We start from the raw sequence: 16,954 nt of genomic DNA on the forward strand, positions 1-16,954 counted from the left end.
CTCATTAGTAAACCAGTTCCCGTCAGCCACCAGCACCTCAGAAGCCTGGAAGTCTTGCTTTTTCATTGCTAGTCTTTTAAGTTTCTAACCTATATGCTTTGGTTTTCCTTCTGTTCATATCTTGAACAATTGATGAGCCCTTACATTTACAAATACCTATTTTTCAGTGCAAGGTTATTTATTGTGAATTATTTTAGATATATTTTCCTCTATTTGGTTTCCCCTTCTCAAAATATGTTATCTACAAGTGGTAGATAAGTTTCTTTTCTCTTTTTCTCTAACTGTGCATTTCTTGCCATCTACTTTGTGAGCAATTGCCTCAGCTCTATCTTCTAATCCCTTTATATGTCTTATTTTATTATTTTTTTTTTCCAGTTCTGGGCTTGAGCTCAGGGCCTGAGCACTGTCCTTGTACTTTCTCAAGGCTAGAGCTTTACCATTGAGCCTCAGCACCACTTTTGGCTTTTTCTAAGTATGTGGTACTGAGGAATCGAACCTAGGTCTTCGTGCATGCTAGGCAAGCACTCTACCACTAAGCCAAACTCCCTGCCCATGTATGTCTTATTTTTAAATTTCCCAGATATTTTTTTTTAGTATGAAGAATTTTATTCATCAGGACATCTTGCTCAGATATTCTTGTTTGTATTTTCCTTCTTAGGATTTATGCACCTCCATTTCTTACTCTTTCACATTAAGTATGTGTCTTGAAAATCTGTACTGCTCTTGTGTTTTCCGATTTGAGTTTCCCCTTTCTTGTTTGATGTTTTTCTTCCTCATAGTGAGAAGCTATTTTTAAATGCTCACTAATGCATCTGCTGTTCATGGTTAAGGATGAGAAACTAGAGTGGCCTGGAAATTCAGGACATGCACTCTACTGTATGGATGTTATTTTTTGTTAGGTTCTTCTAAATATCAGCATCTGAAAAATCTCTATCTGTTGTCATTCAGTTTCCCAGAAGAATATTATTGGGATTCATTAGTCTCTTGTCTGAGCCTGAGTTCAGGCGTCTGGGCTTTAGTAATACAAAGGGACTGCCAACTTTTCACATTATATAGATTTCTACTTAGCATCTCGGCACCCATCCCAACTAGCTCCAGTTTGAAATGCCCCCATTGTTGTCTGTTGGAGGCTGCTGTTTCCACTAGGCCTCGTGTCTGGCATCATCTGACTCCTGTACACTCCCCTCCTCTCCAGCCGCCATCCTTTCTGGACCACACACAAGCTCTGCTCCTGTTACATCTTTTGCACTGGTTTCTCCTTCCTGTGGCTGCTTTTTCCAGTATTCAGATAGGACCTCTTCATATCTAAACCATTTCTATTGGTGATCTGACAGTGTCACTTGGAGAAAGTTCTATTCCTGACCTTTCCATCAGTTGAAACACAGATACACCAAACAGTTCTCTAAGCACACTTCTAGACTATGAAGTATACACGGATTTCATGTTCAGACTTGGGTCTCATCTGCCAGATACCTCATTATATATTTGCAGAGATCTCCAGATCTGAAAAGAATCTGAACTACTCCTAGCCCTTAGCTTTTAGGTTAAGGGGACTTGTTTGTCATCATCTCCTTAACTTTCTAATGGGCAGTCTCAGTTTCTCTATTCTGGCATTACAAGCAGCCTTCCCCCCCCCACCCCCCCCCGCTCAGAACGGTGACCCTTGTTCATATTGTACATTCATCATAGATTGGCCGGGCATTTGACTTGGCTTGGTCCTCATTATGGGATGGAGATTGATAGCAGCCACCATTAGTCGGTAACGTTAGTGTGGCAAATCACAAGATTTCTGATGCTCCTGTGGGGAAGTGTATGAATGAATCTTTTTTTTCCTGGGGCTTTAACTGAGGGGTTGGGCACTGTTTTTGAGTCCTTTTGCACAGGCTAATGATTCACCACTTGAGCCACAGCTCCACTTCCAGATTCTTGATGGCTAATTGGAAATAGTCTCACAGACTTTCCTCTTTGGCTAGCTTCAAATCACTATCCTCAGATCTCATCCTCCTAAATAGATAGGATTACAGGCATGAGCCACTGGCACCCAGCTAGGAGTCACTTTAATTCCTTTCCATTTACTGATTCTCAGTGTGGGCAAGTGCAGGGCTATGGATATGGACAGACAGAAATGCTTGGTAGCTGTCATTTACAGCTACTACGCAGTTGTGATCACCCAGGCTAAAGCTATTTCCTGTGCGTCCACACGCAATGACTTTTTAAATTTTGGTCAGTTGTGGGCTTGAACTCTGGGGCATTGACCCTGAGCTCTTCAGCTCAAGTCTACCATTCTGCCCCTTGAGCCACAGCACCACTTCAGGTTTTCTAGTGATTGATTGGAGATAAGAATCTCACAGACTTTAGTACCCGGGCTGGCTTTGAACCTTGATTCTCAGATCTCAGCCTCCTGAGTAGCTGGGATGGCAGACATGAGCTACTGCACCCAGCTAGGCAGTGACTTTTGACAGGATATCAGGTCCATTCAATTGGGAAGAAGTAAATGAAGGGTCGGGAGCGTGCCTAGGTGGCCTGGTCGTAGAGTGCTTGCCTAGCATGTACGAAGCCCTGGGTTTGATTCCTCGGTACCACATATACAGAAAAGGCTGGAAATGGTCTATGGCCCAAGTGGTAGAGCACTGGTCTTGAGAAAGCCCAAGGACAGTGTCCAGGTCCTGAGGTCAAGCCCCAGGAGTGGCAAAAAAAAAAAAAAAAGGAAAAGAAGTTGGACCCCATCCTACTTTGTAGATGACATCTAACAATGGGCCAGTGACCTACTTAGAAGAACCAGAGTGCCAAAAAAAAAAAAAAAAAAAACACAAAAACAGATAGGGCTTCATGATTTATCTTGTGATGGATTCTTGAGCAAACCATCAAAAGGATCATATGGCTCAGCAAAAAATAATGCATTTGAGAAATGGATGAAGTTCATGCACTGACCTCTCTGCAGAGGAGACGTTCAGTTACCCAGGATATCCAGGAAAGGTTCCTCAGCACCACCAGACATCAAAACCACAGCTTCAGCTGGCACCACACTAGGCTGCACCTCTCCAGATACCCAGGACTTTAAAATGAGAAATGAAGAGTGAACACTAGTGAACGGCAGTGATGTGGGAAAGTGGATTGCTTGTGCATTGAGGTGTGATTGGGGACATTTGCTGATTCACAAGGCTCAAGTTGGAATTACTGTGTAATCTAGCAATTGCACTTCTGGGTACATACCCCAGGGAATCAAAAGCAGACACTTACAGGTCCATGTTGATGGTAGCTCCAGTTAGGAACCCCTAGACATCTATTCACACCAAGTGTGATACATATCTTCCAAAGTATTACTCAAATATAACAACAACTGAAGAGGATTCGATGACATGCTACAATATGAGGGGCCTTGAGCACATGGTGCTCAGTGAAAGAAACCTGACACAACAGGCCAAACATTGTGTGAGTCCACCCCTGAAATAATCTTGAATTGGCAAATTCATCAAAATAGAAAGCACACTTGAGGATACTGGAGGATGGGAGGAGGGAAAAAGAGGAACTTATTGTTTAATGCTCGTGGAATCTGGGATGATGAAACTCTTGTACAGGGGTAATGTGAGACAAAACACTGCATGCAGTTCATGTCACTGAACTGTATAATTGGGTAAGTTGGCAAAACGCAGGATGTTATATACTAAAAGCAGTTGAGTTCCACATTTCATATTTGTGATTGCATGGTATGTGACTGTAGCTTAGAAAATCTGCCCTTAAAAACAACATTGGCATTTCCCCATCCATCATTTAATTTCACTGCGTATTCAAATCTAAAATCTTTTATAAGGTGCTAGGACCTAAAAATGGTTCAACTCCTCCAAAACTGATATGGGTGCTGCCATGCTTATTTTGAGGAATTAACACGGGGAAAAGCTTCGTCTGACTTCATGCTGTAGAGGAGGGAACTGGGGGACATAATTAGAATTAGATGTTATCATAAGGCATTGTCTGTGAACCTAGAAGAACAAGTGTCATTTAAGATAAAGCACGTTACCATTTACGTTAGTACCTCAAATGCATTGCTTTAATAGAAATCTAACGTGATGTATATGAGAAGCATGTGTGAGAATAATAGTCACAAAAGAACTCAGTGAGTAAGATAGTTGATGTGCACGGATGGGATGACCCAAGAGTATCATGATTTTATTCAGTATCTAAGTTATTGAAGACTGACCATCAAATTGACAAGAAGAGGAGGAAAGATCTAGTATAGCCAAGATGTAATATTGAAGAACAATGACAGAAGATACGTACTACCTAACCTCAAGATGTCCTGAGGGCACTTCTGTCATCGATCTATACCAATATGGCAATGGTGAAAGGCTAGATAAATCAGTGGAGTGGAGTAGAAGGCCCAGACGAGCAAGGAAAGTCAGCTCTTTTGGCCAAAAGCTATGGCAGCGGAGTGGAGCACACATGGCCTTTCAAGCAATGATGCTGGAACCATTGGGAATTTGCAGTCTCACAAAAATGAACTGAGAATGGCTCATAGATCTCAATGTAAAACACAGAACCAGGGGCCGGGAGTTTGGCCTAGTGGTTAAAGTGCTTGTCTAGCATGCACGAAGACCCGGGTTCAATTCCTTGGTTCCACATACATAGAAAAAAGGCCGGAAGTGGTGCTGAGGCTCAAGTGGTAGAGCTCTAGCCTTGAGAAAGTCCAAGGACAGTGCTCAGGCCCTGAGCTCAAGCCCAGGACTGGCAAAACAAAAAAAACACAGAACCATTAAACTCTTGGGAAACAGCCAAAGCAGACTGTTGGTGACCATGGGTCTGGTGACAGCTTTTAGGTTCAACAGCAAAGATATGAGCAATAATTAGGAAAACAATGATAAAGTGGAATTTATTAAACTTTTGCTCTGTGAAAGACAGTGTCTAGACAATGTGAAGAATAAGGCATAGACCTGGAGAAGAGCTTTCTGTGAGATAAAGGATTTGTAACTTTTAATGCAGTATTTATCCTAAGTGAGCTGAAAAGTTAGGTGCACACTAAAACTTTCACATGCAGTTTTTAGCAGTTCTATCTATTGCTGCTAATTTTTTATGCAACCAAGTGGCCTTCAGGAGGCAAGTGGCTAAATAAACTTTTATGTCTAACCAACAAAATATTACTTAAGTGTTAATAAAAAAGCTATCAAGCCCATGAAATGACTTGGAGCCAAATCAACTGCATATTGCAAAGTGAAAGTCAATATAAAAAGGCTGTATGGGGGCTGGGAATGTGGCCTAGTGGTAGAGTGCTTGTCTAGCATGCACGAAACCTTGGGTTCCACTCCTCGGTATCTTCTAAACAGAAAGAGCCAGAAGTGGTCCTTGTCACTTCACCTGTGGAAGACCCACCGAACTATGAAGAGAAGCTGTGGAGCTGGGACTGCAGGGATGTGTCATTGAGGGTTCTTTGAATCTAATGCATCTGCCATCATTCAGGGACATAGTGCTAGTGGCAGAGCTTGTGTCTGTGGAGTCTGCAGGAGTGGAGGGCTGTGTGTTTTGTGCTTCATGTTGCCAGGTGTGGTGGCACACATCTATAAAATCCACTACCCTGTGGGCCGAGGCAGGAGCATGTCACACAGCTAAATCCTGTCTCAAGACAGCAAGTCCAGCCAAAGAAAACAATGAGTATACTAATATTAATTATTATAAATCAATTCCAGCTGGAATACAAAGTCAGCATTTAAAAATAAATTATAAAAGAAACTTGAAAATACAACGGATTTTTTTTCTGATCTGAGTGTCAAAATACACTCAGGAGAAAAGTAATTATAACAAAATATATCTGGAATTTAGTGTCATTTAATGTATCAATAAGTAAAAGGCAAAGATAAGAGTTTAACATTAAATGCATCAAAAAGTTTATATGGTTATATACACAATCAGAAGGTAGTTTAAACATTGCTTATGCATGTAAAAGGATTTATTTTGGTATGACAGTGGTCAAGTAGGGGGAAATGGAAAAAAGAGAAACCTTTCCTGCTTCCTGTGCAGAAAATAGGAGCTATACACTCGAAATGGCGATTGTTATCTGTAGCTTGAGCTGGGTAAATATACGGGGCCCTGTCGTCTACCAGCTCTTAATCCTTACACAACCGTGCTACTGGACTCTTGTGGGAAGCTTCATACTTCTCTGGGTTGCCATGAAATACACACTAAAACAATAGGATTCAATCCAGGCAGGCACCAGTGACTACACTCGTGCTCCTTCCTACTCAGAGATAGAAATGGGTAGGGTTACATTTCGAGGCCGGCCTGTGGAGGAGACATTTGTGAGATCCTATCTCAGCAACAACAAAAAACTTGTGGTGTGCACCTACCATCCCAGATAAGGAGGGAAGTGTAAATAGGAGGATTGAGATCCAGCTGGACCTGGGCAAAAATGGGACCCTGTCTCAAGGCATGGGTTCAAGTGGTCTAGAGCCTATCTCGTAAGTGCACGTCCTTGAGTTCATTTAAATTTAAAAGAACCAGAGACTTGAAACCACCACCAGGAAAAACAAATCATAAAACAAAGCCCACTGACACACTGCCCACTTCTGTCTTCTCCATCTGTTTTCCTGTTCTTCACATTATATCAAAGCAGTTTTAGATCCACTTTCCCTCCCTCCCTTCTCTCCCCCCTCACATCAATCAAGCAACACATCAATTTTGCTTATTTAAGAATTGTCCTAACTTTCCTACTCCTGTGTAGGTACTATGATTGGAAACAGGTGCCCCTCTATAGACTTAAGAACTGCAATAATGGGAGTCTGGGGACAGAATATCAGCCTCACCTGGAGGCTTGTTAAAATTACTTGGAATTGTTAAAGTTTTGTTTGATATGTTTTTACTGGCCTCTTGAGCATCACTAAGGAGCCAGTTAGTGAGACTCTGTTATTCCTCCAGTGTGCTGGAACAGAAAAAGGTTGAAGACTATTAATGATTTCTACAAACCTTCTCATCTTTTCCTTTTGATGTCTCAAGTATTGATAAAACATAAATGAAGCCTTACTCTGGGGCCTTGTTACTTACATAATATGTAACTTACCTAACTTAATAATTTCATATTCAAGTTTTAGCATGTTTGAAAGTAAGCTAAGCACCTTGAAAAACATTAAATGTTGAGAATGAGTGAGATGTCCTTAGTTGAATTCAGGATTTTATTTCAGGAATTTCTGTAAAAATAAATGAGACTTCTTTTGAGGGAATTTATAATTAATTAGGGACTTCTTTTGAGGAATTTATAATTAATCACACAAAGGGCAGATTTGAAAAAAAACACATAAATTTCCATTAGCATACCAAAGGCAATGGGGTTTGATTTAGTGTGACTGCAGGAGCAGAGGTTGCTTGAGGCAGATTCATTTGCCTAAGCTTCAGAAAGAACCAGGAACGCAGTAAAGCTCAGTGGAGGGTATCAGGCAGAAACTTCACTTAAGCAAAGGGATGGAGGTTTGGGCCCATGTGGGAGTGGTAAGTAACACTTCATTAGCAATACAAACACATTCTGGTAAGAGTGGATTGAGAGTTTGGCCATTTCAGTGATGGCATTGAATCATCAGTGTCTGTAGTTCGCATCTAAGACTTCTTTCTAAGAATTTTTTCCCTGTTTCTTGATTAATAATACCCAGTTGCTGTTTATTTCTTGCCTAGCACATTACTCATGTTATTTAGTAGATGAGAGGAAGAATTTCTGTCTGCTTATATCTGTATCCAAAGAGCAAAGAAAAGTGGCTGGGATATAACAGGTTTGAAGTGAAACCTAGGAACGAGTGCATTTGCCTTTCTAAGAAAAGAGAATCTGAGTGGTTGTACTTTAAAGAGATCCTTGTTTTATTAGGCAGAGCCGATTTTGAGACTTACAAAATGCGGCGAACTTCAGAGTATTTGCCTGGTTGTTTCCCTCTGTGTGTGGTGCTTCACTTGGGCTCCAGAGTGCCCCTCTCGGCAGTGTCCCTGTAATACAGGCATATCTGCTGCAGGTGGATCTCAGAGAGCTTGATTTCAACTTCTCTCGGCAGTGTCCCTGTATGCAGGCATATCTGCTGCAGGTGGATCTCAGAGAGCTTGATTTCAACTTCTCTCGGCAGTGTCCCTGTATGCAGGCATATCTGCTGCAGGTGGATCTCAGAGAGCTTGATTTCAACTTCTCTCAGCAGTGTCCCTGTATGCAGGCATATCTGCTGCAGGTGGATCTCAGAGAGCTTGATTTCAACTTCTCTCGGCAGTATCCCTGTAATTCAGGCATATCTGCCGCAGGTGGATCTCAGAGAGCTTGAAGTGTAGCATTGCACCCATCTTTTAATCTCACTTTCAATAATTTCTAGGAATATGTAACAGCACCTTCAGGGCTTTTACAGCTTGATCCTCACCACACTCTTGTGGTTTTTATAGTGTGTTTTATGAAGAGGCTTGCTATTTAGTATGCTTAATATTACTTTGGGATGTTAGCTTTGCTGCTATTCTTTAGTAGTTATGAACAATAAGTTTACATGCCATTTTTGAAAGAATAATTTATAAGCCGAGACATATGTTGCCTATAGGTTTATATTTTTTCTTGTGTTTGTTCCAATGACTGCAATCTGCATCCTTAATTTACCACTATCCCACTTGTATTAATAATATCTCATAAAATAGAAGAAATTCACTGTAATATAATCCTCTCATACATTTTGCTGCTGCCTATTGACACCTGTCAATTATTTTCTTTTGTTTTTTTTTTAATTTATTAAATTTGTTGGTCCTGAGCTGAGGGCCTGGGCAAACTGTCCCTGACTCTTTTGCTCAAAGCTAGCACTCTACCACTTCGAGTCATGGCACCACTTCTGGTTTTCTGGCGGTTAACTGGAGATAAGAGTCTCACAGACTTTCAGGCCAGGCTGGCTTCAATGTGCAGTCCTCAGATCTCAGACTCCTGAGTAGTTAGGATGACAGCTGTGAGCCACCAGAACCTGGCTTCCCTTTGTTTTGAACAATTACCTTTCAAATGAATTTAGAAAAGCACCGTTTTTAAAAATTCAGCATTAAGTTTAGTATTGGGTATTAGAACATGAATCATCCATGAAGGGATGATTTCTGTGAAATAGAAACATGGTGGGATGGATGTGAACCTGCGATAGTCAGAGCCTGTGGTGTGTGCTGCTCATTCATTTTGTAATCCATTTATATTTTTGCCTTATGTTTTTGTTATATCACTACAGCTAAAGAAGTAAACAGGTCATGGCACGTTTAACAAAAAGACGACAGGCGGATACAAAAGCTATCCAGCATCTTTGGGCAGCCATTGAGATTATAAGGAATCAGAAGCAAATTGCCAACATTGACCGTATTACAAAGTAAGTAAATTTAAGGAAACGTTTCCCCATAAGGTTTCATACAGGACACGACCTTATCTGTTATGCCGTTAAACACATTTCTGAGGACTGAAGCACCTAGTTGTTAGATAATAACAGTACAAAAAAAATGTACAACTTATATTTAGTTTATCTATCAAGTTGAAATGAATGAAACATGCTATGTTCTACTTCTGCTAGGTTTTAGGGATACATGTTTTGTAACACTTGGACACTTTGTAAGTCTTTTTGAAAAAGGCTTTGAGTTAACCACTTGTGTTTGTGCTATGTGGTAAAGCTGTCTGAAAGCAACCAACAATTTACTCACGGGGACCATTATGACACGTATTGTCAACAATATCTTAGGAGTCCATCACTCACCAGTAGCCTTGTTAGTAAAGTCAGTCTTCATTTTAGAAATTATGGTTAATGAATATCTAGTTTTCAAAAATGAAGTTCTTTCTCCCTCGTTTCTAATGTTAGACCAGGGTTGATGTAGAAAATAAGGCCTAGGCTACTGACAAGCCCTGTTATGGGGGTCTTCAATTATTAGTTTGATTTTGCTTCGTTATATCTGTATCATTAAAAGTATAAAACAAAGTTTGTACATTGTAAATGTTTGGATGATTTGGGGACAGGGGTGTTAATTTAGACAAACTTCCGTTATGTGTACCCCTTTCCAGATTTGTTAGATGTTGTATATAAAAAAGGAAATGAGGTAATGATGAGACCTCACTTACATAACAGTGTTTTAGGGGTTTTATTAATACGTAACAAGATTGAATTCCATGTATTTTTTCCATTCCATGGCTTTGGTTGTGTGAGAAAGGGTGAGGCAGCATTTTGCCCTGGTCCCTGAGGACAGCTCTCGTAGGCTGGAGACCAGAAGACACAATGTGTGGCACTGTGTGGCAAGTAAAACCACAAGAAATAGTTTGTTTCTGTAGTTATGTTTTTAAATAAAGCAAGCGATGTGAGGCTTGGTAAACAGTGCAGAATAAATTATAGACAGTGACACCGATTTAAAAAAAAAATCTAGGGGGTCTAGCTCCTTGATAGAGTGATAAGAATACAGGCCTTAGGTTTGATCCCCAGTCATAAAAAATTGCAAAGAACAAAAAATTAAGTATTTTCTGAGAGTTGAGATTTTTAACAGCATATTTTTTTTAAAATATCCACACACAGGAGAATGTCGCAGTACCATAGTGTTCTTTGGATTTAATTTTGTAAACTAAAGTCGGGTAACCTGACCTTACCGAGACTTCTTTCTAATGTGTAGAATGTTTCTGTCACAGCATCAGGGCCGGTCTCTAAGATGCTGTCAGAACCTCCAGTCTGAATGTTGCGGTTACACTCGACTCACGGTGTGTCTCCCTAGTAATGGGTGTACAAGTATGTTAGAGCATCCTGACATGTGCGTGTGCTTACATGTGCATGTAAACACGTGTAGACACGTGAAACTGGAGCTACGGAGATAGCCTATATCTTCTCATGTTCTGTTATGGATTGCATGGCTTTTCCCTCTTCCTTTAATAATAGCTTTGGGGCCAAGGCACAGTGCCCTTTATCTTAAATCCAGTGTTCTTGAATTAACTTGGAATATATTCATTTGACGTACCAAATCACCATAGTTTTGTCTTATTGGAAGATGGAAGGAAGAGTAGAAGGGGAGAGACAGAGGGAGATGCAGAGAAGGAAAAAGGCACATATACATAAATGGATAGAAAACAAAGCCAGATAAGCCAGTGAAGTGTTCGAGAGTGCTTTCCAGCATTACTTCTCATCTGCATTCCTTTCTGGCTTCTGGTAGAGTCCTGTACTTCTTTTGGCAGCATGAGCCTTACTTGTATGTTGCTGGACTGACACCTCCAAGGAGGAACTGTCCAGAAAGTTGTCTGACCAGCATCTTTGCTCTTGCCTGCATCCCTCCCCTGGGGTTACCTTTGTCTGACATAGGAGCTAGCGCTCAGTCTGTTAATACAAGCCACAGCTGTTACTCTACTGCCTAGCGTCTCTGCTCTGAACTCTCCACAGGTAAATGTTTTTACAACTTTAGATCTTTTTTTCCCCACCAGTGTATCTTCTTCCTTGCTCGGGTCCGGACATAGAGGTATCTTTTAAACGTTACACACACCTTAAATAGAGTTAGTCCAGAATGTATAGGGAGTTGTTGGGTTTTTGTTTTGTTTTGTTTTTGATTGGTAACTGATTCTATTACTTAAAAGAAGTAAAGGCTGGTTTTTTGGTATCCACTAAAAGTTACCTTCTTTGAGGTAACTGACTCTTTTAACCTGGTACATCCTCGACTGGCTGATTATTTCTTTGTCATGGTTCTAGCTCTGTTTTTTATTAAAAAACAAAACTCCAGGTTTCTCATCCACCTTTGCTGTGTTTTCTTGAAGAGTTAGTTGAAGTGTTCAGGTCATTTGTTATGTCCCCCTGGGTCTGCCTTCTGTTGATTGTCTAGCGGTGGCCTAGTTTGGACTGTGGCTCAGTCCTCCGAGTTTTGTGGGGATTGATGGCTACACCTAAAGGCTGGGTGAAGGCTGGCTGGTTTTGTAGGTGTTGCTGTGTGCTATCAGGGGCACTCAATGTTGTTTCTCATTCTGCAGCCCTTGAGCCATGGATCTCATGATTCACGAAAGCTTGAGAATGGTAACAGTTCATTTAGTCTTTGATTTTGTTCTGGAATATGTCTGTAAGATTGTGCCCTGCTGCTTGGGTGCCCCTGGCACAGTTCATGGAATATCCCTGGAAGTGTTGTTTCCTCTTTGTTTTTTCAGGTAGCACCTTCTGTTGATAATGGGGTCATTTTAAAGTGTCATTTGGAGTTCATGACTTGAAGTCATTTACTGTATTTCAACTCATGTCTGATGTATACCTTATGTTATTATTTTACCCTGTATACAAACTATTATTGTTTTTATTCTTCTGGGCATCTCTTAGTATGCTGGGGTCTTTTTTCCCCCTGCTTTTTTAAGTTCCTTTCCATCTCCTTTTTGATTTCCCTTTTTTATTTTTAACATTTTCTTTCTTTACAGTTTGTGTATGACATCATCTGCGGTGTGGGTTCATTCTTGTGTATCTGCTAGTTAAGACTTCATTTCTGTTTTATCTTCTCCCCCTGCCTCCTCATTTTTAGTATAAGGATGGAACCTAGGATTTGATTTCATTTACTTAAACTGTTTACCTCATTGCTGAGATTTTTCTCTGATTTGGACTCATAGCTATCACATCCCTCACCGTTGTCTTCTGTCTTGTGTGTGTTGAACTAGTAGGCGTCTCTCAGCATGCCTGCTGCATGTACGCTGCTCTGCTCCTCCATCCGTAGTGGTCACAGTGATATGAGGCCTGGTTTTCTTGAACTGGTTTTGGGGAAACATAGTTCTCATTTTTTTTATGCCAGTCTTATAAATTGTCAAAAATGCATCCACATGTTTCCTGAGGTTTCCTGGGGAGAAGGGGACTCTCTGTCCCTCCCCCCACTATTTTTTTTTTTTTTTTTGCCAGTCATGGAGCCTGAACTCAGGGCCTGGGCACTGTCCTTGGACACTTTTTGCTCAAGGCTGGCTCTCTGCCACTTGAGCCACAGCACCACTTCCAGCTTTTTTTTTTTTTTAAATGTATATGGTACTGAGAAATCGAACTTTGTGCATGTGAGATGAGCCCTCTACCACTAGGCTACGCTCCCAGCCCCCCCCCCCCATCTATTATTGTTTTCCTATAATGGCCCTTTCTTATACTGAAAGTTTTATCACTACTCCGTAGTGTCGCAGAATTATTCGCAGCATTTGGGTACCATGTTAGTCTTTGGAAGGGAGTGTTCGTTGTCTGTGTGACTTAGAGCACTCACAAGCACTTTGCTCCCTAGCTTTTTTTTTTTTTTTTTTTTTTGCCAGTCCTGGGCTTGAGCTCAGGGCCTGAGCACTGTCCTTGGACTTTCTCAAGGCTAGAAGCTCTACCACTTGAGGCTCAGCACCATTTCTGGCTTTTTTCTATGTATGTGGTACTGAGGAATCGAACCCAGGTTTTCGTGCATGCTAGGCAAGCACTCTACCACTAGGCCAAACTCCCGGCCTGTTCCCTGGCTCTTTTAAGACAGTCCTGTGAACCTGTGGCATCTTGGGGATCATCTGCCCCCAAGATTTTCTCTCCAGTGAGGCTCTGTTGGCTGTCCTGGGGCCTGAGGAGCCCTGCGTGCTCTGGGGTACTCTCAGATGCTCCCACACTGGGTGTTGTCCTTACCTGTTCACAGGACTCCTGCTGTCTAGTTTTATTGTGTGTGTTGTCCAGGGTGTTCTGCTTTGTTTTTAAGATTTAAAAACCATGTTATCTAGGGCTAGGAGTTTGGCCTAGTGGTAGAGTACTTGCCTAGCATGCATGATGACCCAGGTTCAATTCCTGGGTACCACATACATAGAAAAGCTGGAAGTAATGCTGTGACTCAAGTGGTAGAGCTCTAGCCTTGAGAAAATCCAAGGACAGTGCTCAAGCCCTGAGCTCAAGCCCCAGGACTGGCAAAGAAAACAACAAAAAAAAACCCACGTTACCTTCTTTGAATTTTCCTAGTTTACAATCATCTTGAGTTTTTTTTTTTTAAAAACAAGCAGAGAGGTTGCTATAGATAATGGATAGTCTCTATGGTACAAACGCAGAGCTGAAAACAGTTTTTGAAAAATACCCATCCCCTCAGTAGATCCAAAAAACAGGATCACTTTTCATTTGGGTATAAACCTGGGCATTTGGGGATTTACAGGAAGACCTTCTTCCACATAGGATCCCTCATGTGATAACACATCTGGTGCAGGTGTAGAAAGGCTTCTCTAGGAAGACTTTATAGGGTTTTAAAGTAGGTAAGCCCTAGATCCTCACAAATACCCCTTAGGGAAATGAGGGTGGTGATGGTGATGATATTATTATTATTATTATTCCCATGTCTATGTCTGTTCACCTAATTTCTTTTTGGAGGTGGGATGGGGTGGGTTGTGCTACGGATCAAATGTAGGACCTTGAGTATGCTAGGCCAACGTTCTACCCTGAGCCTGTGGATCCCAGGCTGGCCTGGAGCTGGGAATTCGCCTTGTGGATCCCAGGCTTGTGCCAGCAAACATGGCTGTGCTGCTTAATTATGATGTCAGAGACTTTCAGAGGTGGTAGCGGCTGTCTCCTGTGGGGATTGTCAGGATAGCTCCCATGAAGATCTCCAAGTTCTTTTCACCACCTTTTAATTACCTTTTTTCTTTAATGGTTAGTGTTAGATCTTAGAAAGAAGTAGAACAGTATTGCAAGTTAGGGAATTACTACTGAATACTTCAAACAGCCTAGAATATATCTCAAGAGGAGGAGGAGGAGTCTTCTTTCTTCCTCCTCCTCCTCTTCTTCTTCCCTCCTCCTTCTCCTTTTTCCCTCCTCCTCCTCTTTCTCCTCCTCCTCCTTGTATACTGTTACTTTGACTGCTTTTGAAGCATCAGCAGTCCTCCCATCTCAGTATGCTGAATAGTTAGGATTACAGATGTGAGCGACTGATACCTAGGTTTCAGATTTAAAACTCCCATTTATAAATTTAATTTAATACTATAAAAGTCCATGGATAATCTCATTTGGGAACTAATAGGTCCAGATAAATTTTACCTGTCATTTAAACCATTTTACATTCATAAAAATGGAAGGATATTTTGTGATGTATAATCGTTAGCAAGGGAAACAAGTCCTTTTATCATGACAAAGAACGTACAATAGTCAGAGTAAAGTAAGCAATAAGACAGCTTTTTCTTCCATTTGATTACCTCCAAACAATGAATTGTAGTGGCATATATGAGGTCATCAGTTTTTATTTAGACAGATGTCATAATAAAGCTTTGAAATGTTTGGTTAATGAGCATCTGTATTAAGCAAGTACTTATAAAATATCTGTATGCTTAAAGTGTTAGCCCATAGTTTTCATATTTTAAATCAAGAACAGAGGATGAAGACTCACATAACAAAATCAGAAACAGAAATGAAGTTTTAAGCTTTCAGTCTGTGGGAGTCTCAATATGATTGGATAGATACCTTACTGTCATGGTGTTCCTTTAGATGCCACCTGCATTTTAATATCCCGATAAAAGTAAGTTACATCACCCCCTTTTCCTCCTTAATACAAACATAGTATTCATGTTTATTTGGGATGTTTATTGCATGGTGTTAAATTCACAATTATATTCTAAGTAGTTGTTAGAAATAAGGATGAATTTTATGCTCATCTTTGCAGGCATTGTTGGTTGGCCAAAGCATTTGATGGAGATGAATTTACTTTTCAGAAGGAGTGATAGGAGCAGTTATCTTCAGGGTTCTTTCTTGTGTGGTTTTGTGTTCCTAGGGGTGATTACACTAAGACTAACACGGCTAGACTAATGTTGGATTGGTAGGCTAGTCCCGTTCAAGTTAATATTTTAGATTAGGGCATGAATTAATTACATGTATTGCTTACTTTAGGGTCAAATCCCAGTTAGAAAATGTGACCTCTGACCTCTTGTGACATGTTTGGCATTGAAATTTCTGAGTTCTCCTGGAGTTGTTCCCGTTGCTACAGACATACATAAACCCAAACTGTAAGTCCTCTTAATGTGTAGGTTGCCTTTCACATTGCAACTAGGTACACATTTCTTTATTTACTAATTAGACTTGAATGTTATGAAACCCAGTGTAAAGGAACTGTTTACTTAAATGAAATTTTGCTATGTCTCTCAATTTTTACACATAGTAGAATTACTGGAGAGGAGGAGAATGGCCATTGCCTAAGTAATGTTTGCAAAAATACAATTAGTTTTAGACTACCGTATTATTACACTGTTCATAAAATTCCAAGGCGGCTTCACAGAGTTAGTGCATTTTCCCTTCAGTCTTATTCATTTGTTCTTATATATCCTGTGAATGGAAAGTATGGTACACTATTGTTACCATTGCTACGTCAGTTTACATTGTAGCATCCTGGCAGAAGAAGTGGATTCTGAAAAACTCGCCTGCAGAGGGCCTTCTCCACAGGCAGATTCTTACAGCGTGCATATTGCCCTGAATTCTATTCCATGAGTTAGACACTCACATGTGAAAGAAGCACAAAGACAAGACACAGAAAGGCATGAATAAGCTTCTTTTCATAGTACTGGGGTTTAAACGCACAGCCTTGTGCTGGCTAGGCTCTTACTCTACCACTTGAGCCACACCTCCCCCCAGCCTTTTGCTTCCAGTAAGGTTTTGCAGATTTTGCCTGGGCTGTCTGCCCATGCTCGTAGCTACCTGTCCTCTCCCACTTAGTGGTGCCACCTTGCCTACCTTGTGTGCTGAAACGGGAGTATCACTAGCTTTTTCTCCTCCAACCTCAGTCCTGCCCATCTTCTGCTGCCAAGTAGCTGAATTATACAGGCATAAGCTGCCACACCCAGCGGTGGCTGTCTGAAAGTATAGTTCCGTCTTGGCGGGGAGAGCGTATTCACTCATACCATTCCAGACATGTCGGGCAGTGTGTCACAGAGCGTTGGAAAGGCCGTGTGTGTGTGTGTGTGTGTAAATGTGTAAGCAGAGAACCTGAGACTTTAGACTGCACGAGGTAAAGGACTAGGATTTGAAGGGAACGTGGACAGAAAGGC

The 16,954-nt window shown here is 41.1% G+C and overlaps 1 protein-coding gene across 7 annotated transcripts in view; it reads left to right on the forward strand.

Annotated features, from left to right (window-relative positions):
• Zmynd11 (zinc finger MYND-type containing 11) overlaps positions 1 to 16,954 on the forward strand; it is a 75,979-nt gene that overhangs the window by 14,512 nt on the left and 44,513 nt on the right. For 4 of the 7 annotated variants that reach the window (XM_090318786.1, XM_090318785.1, XM_090318787.1 and 1 more), the window contains exon 2: positions 9,198 to 9,332. The exons of 1 other annotated variant lie outside the window; for it this stretch is intronic. In XM_090318786.1, coding sequence (XP_090174912.1) covers positions 9,217 to 9,332 — 116 coding nt within the window. In that variant the 5' untranslated portion in view covers positions 9,198 to 9,216. Of the gene's footprint in view, positions 1 to 9,197; positions 9,333 to 15,803; positions 15,920 to 16,954 lie in introns of those variants that run through there. 2 more of the 7 variants (XM_090318788.1, XM_090318789.1) reach the window with 2 other exon arrangements.

Source organism: Megascapheus bottae, chromosome 26 (genome assembly GCF_031878675.1).
Source record: "Megascapheus bottae isolate mThoBot1 chromosome 26, mThoBot2.hap1, whole genome shotgun sequence".
Taxonomy (NCBI): domain Eukaryota; kingdom Metazoa; phylum Chordata; class Mammalia; order Rodentia; family Geomyidae; genus Megascapheus; species Megascapheus bottae.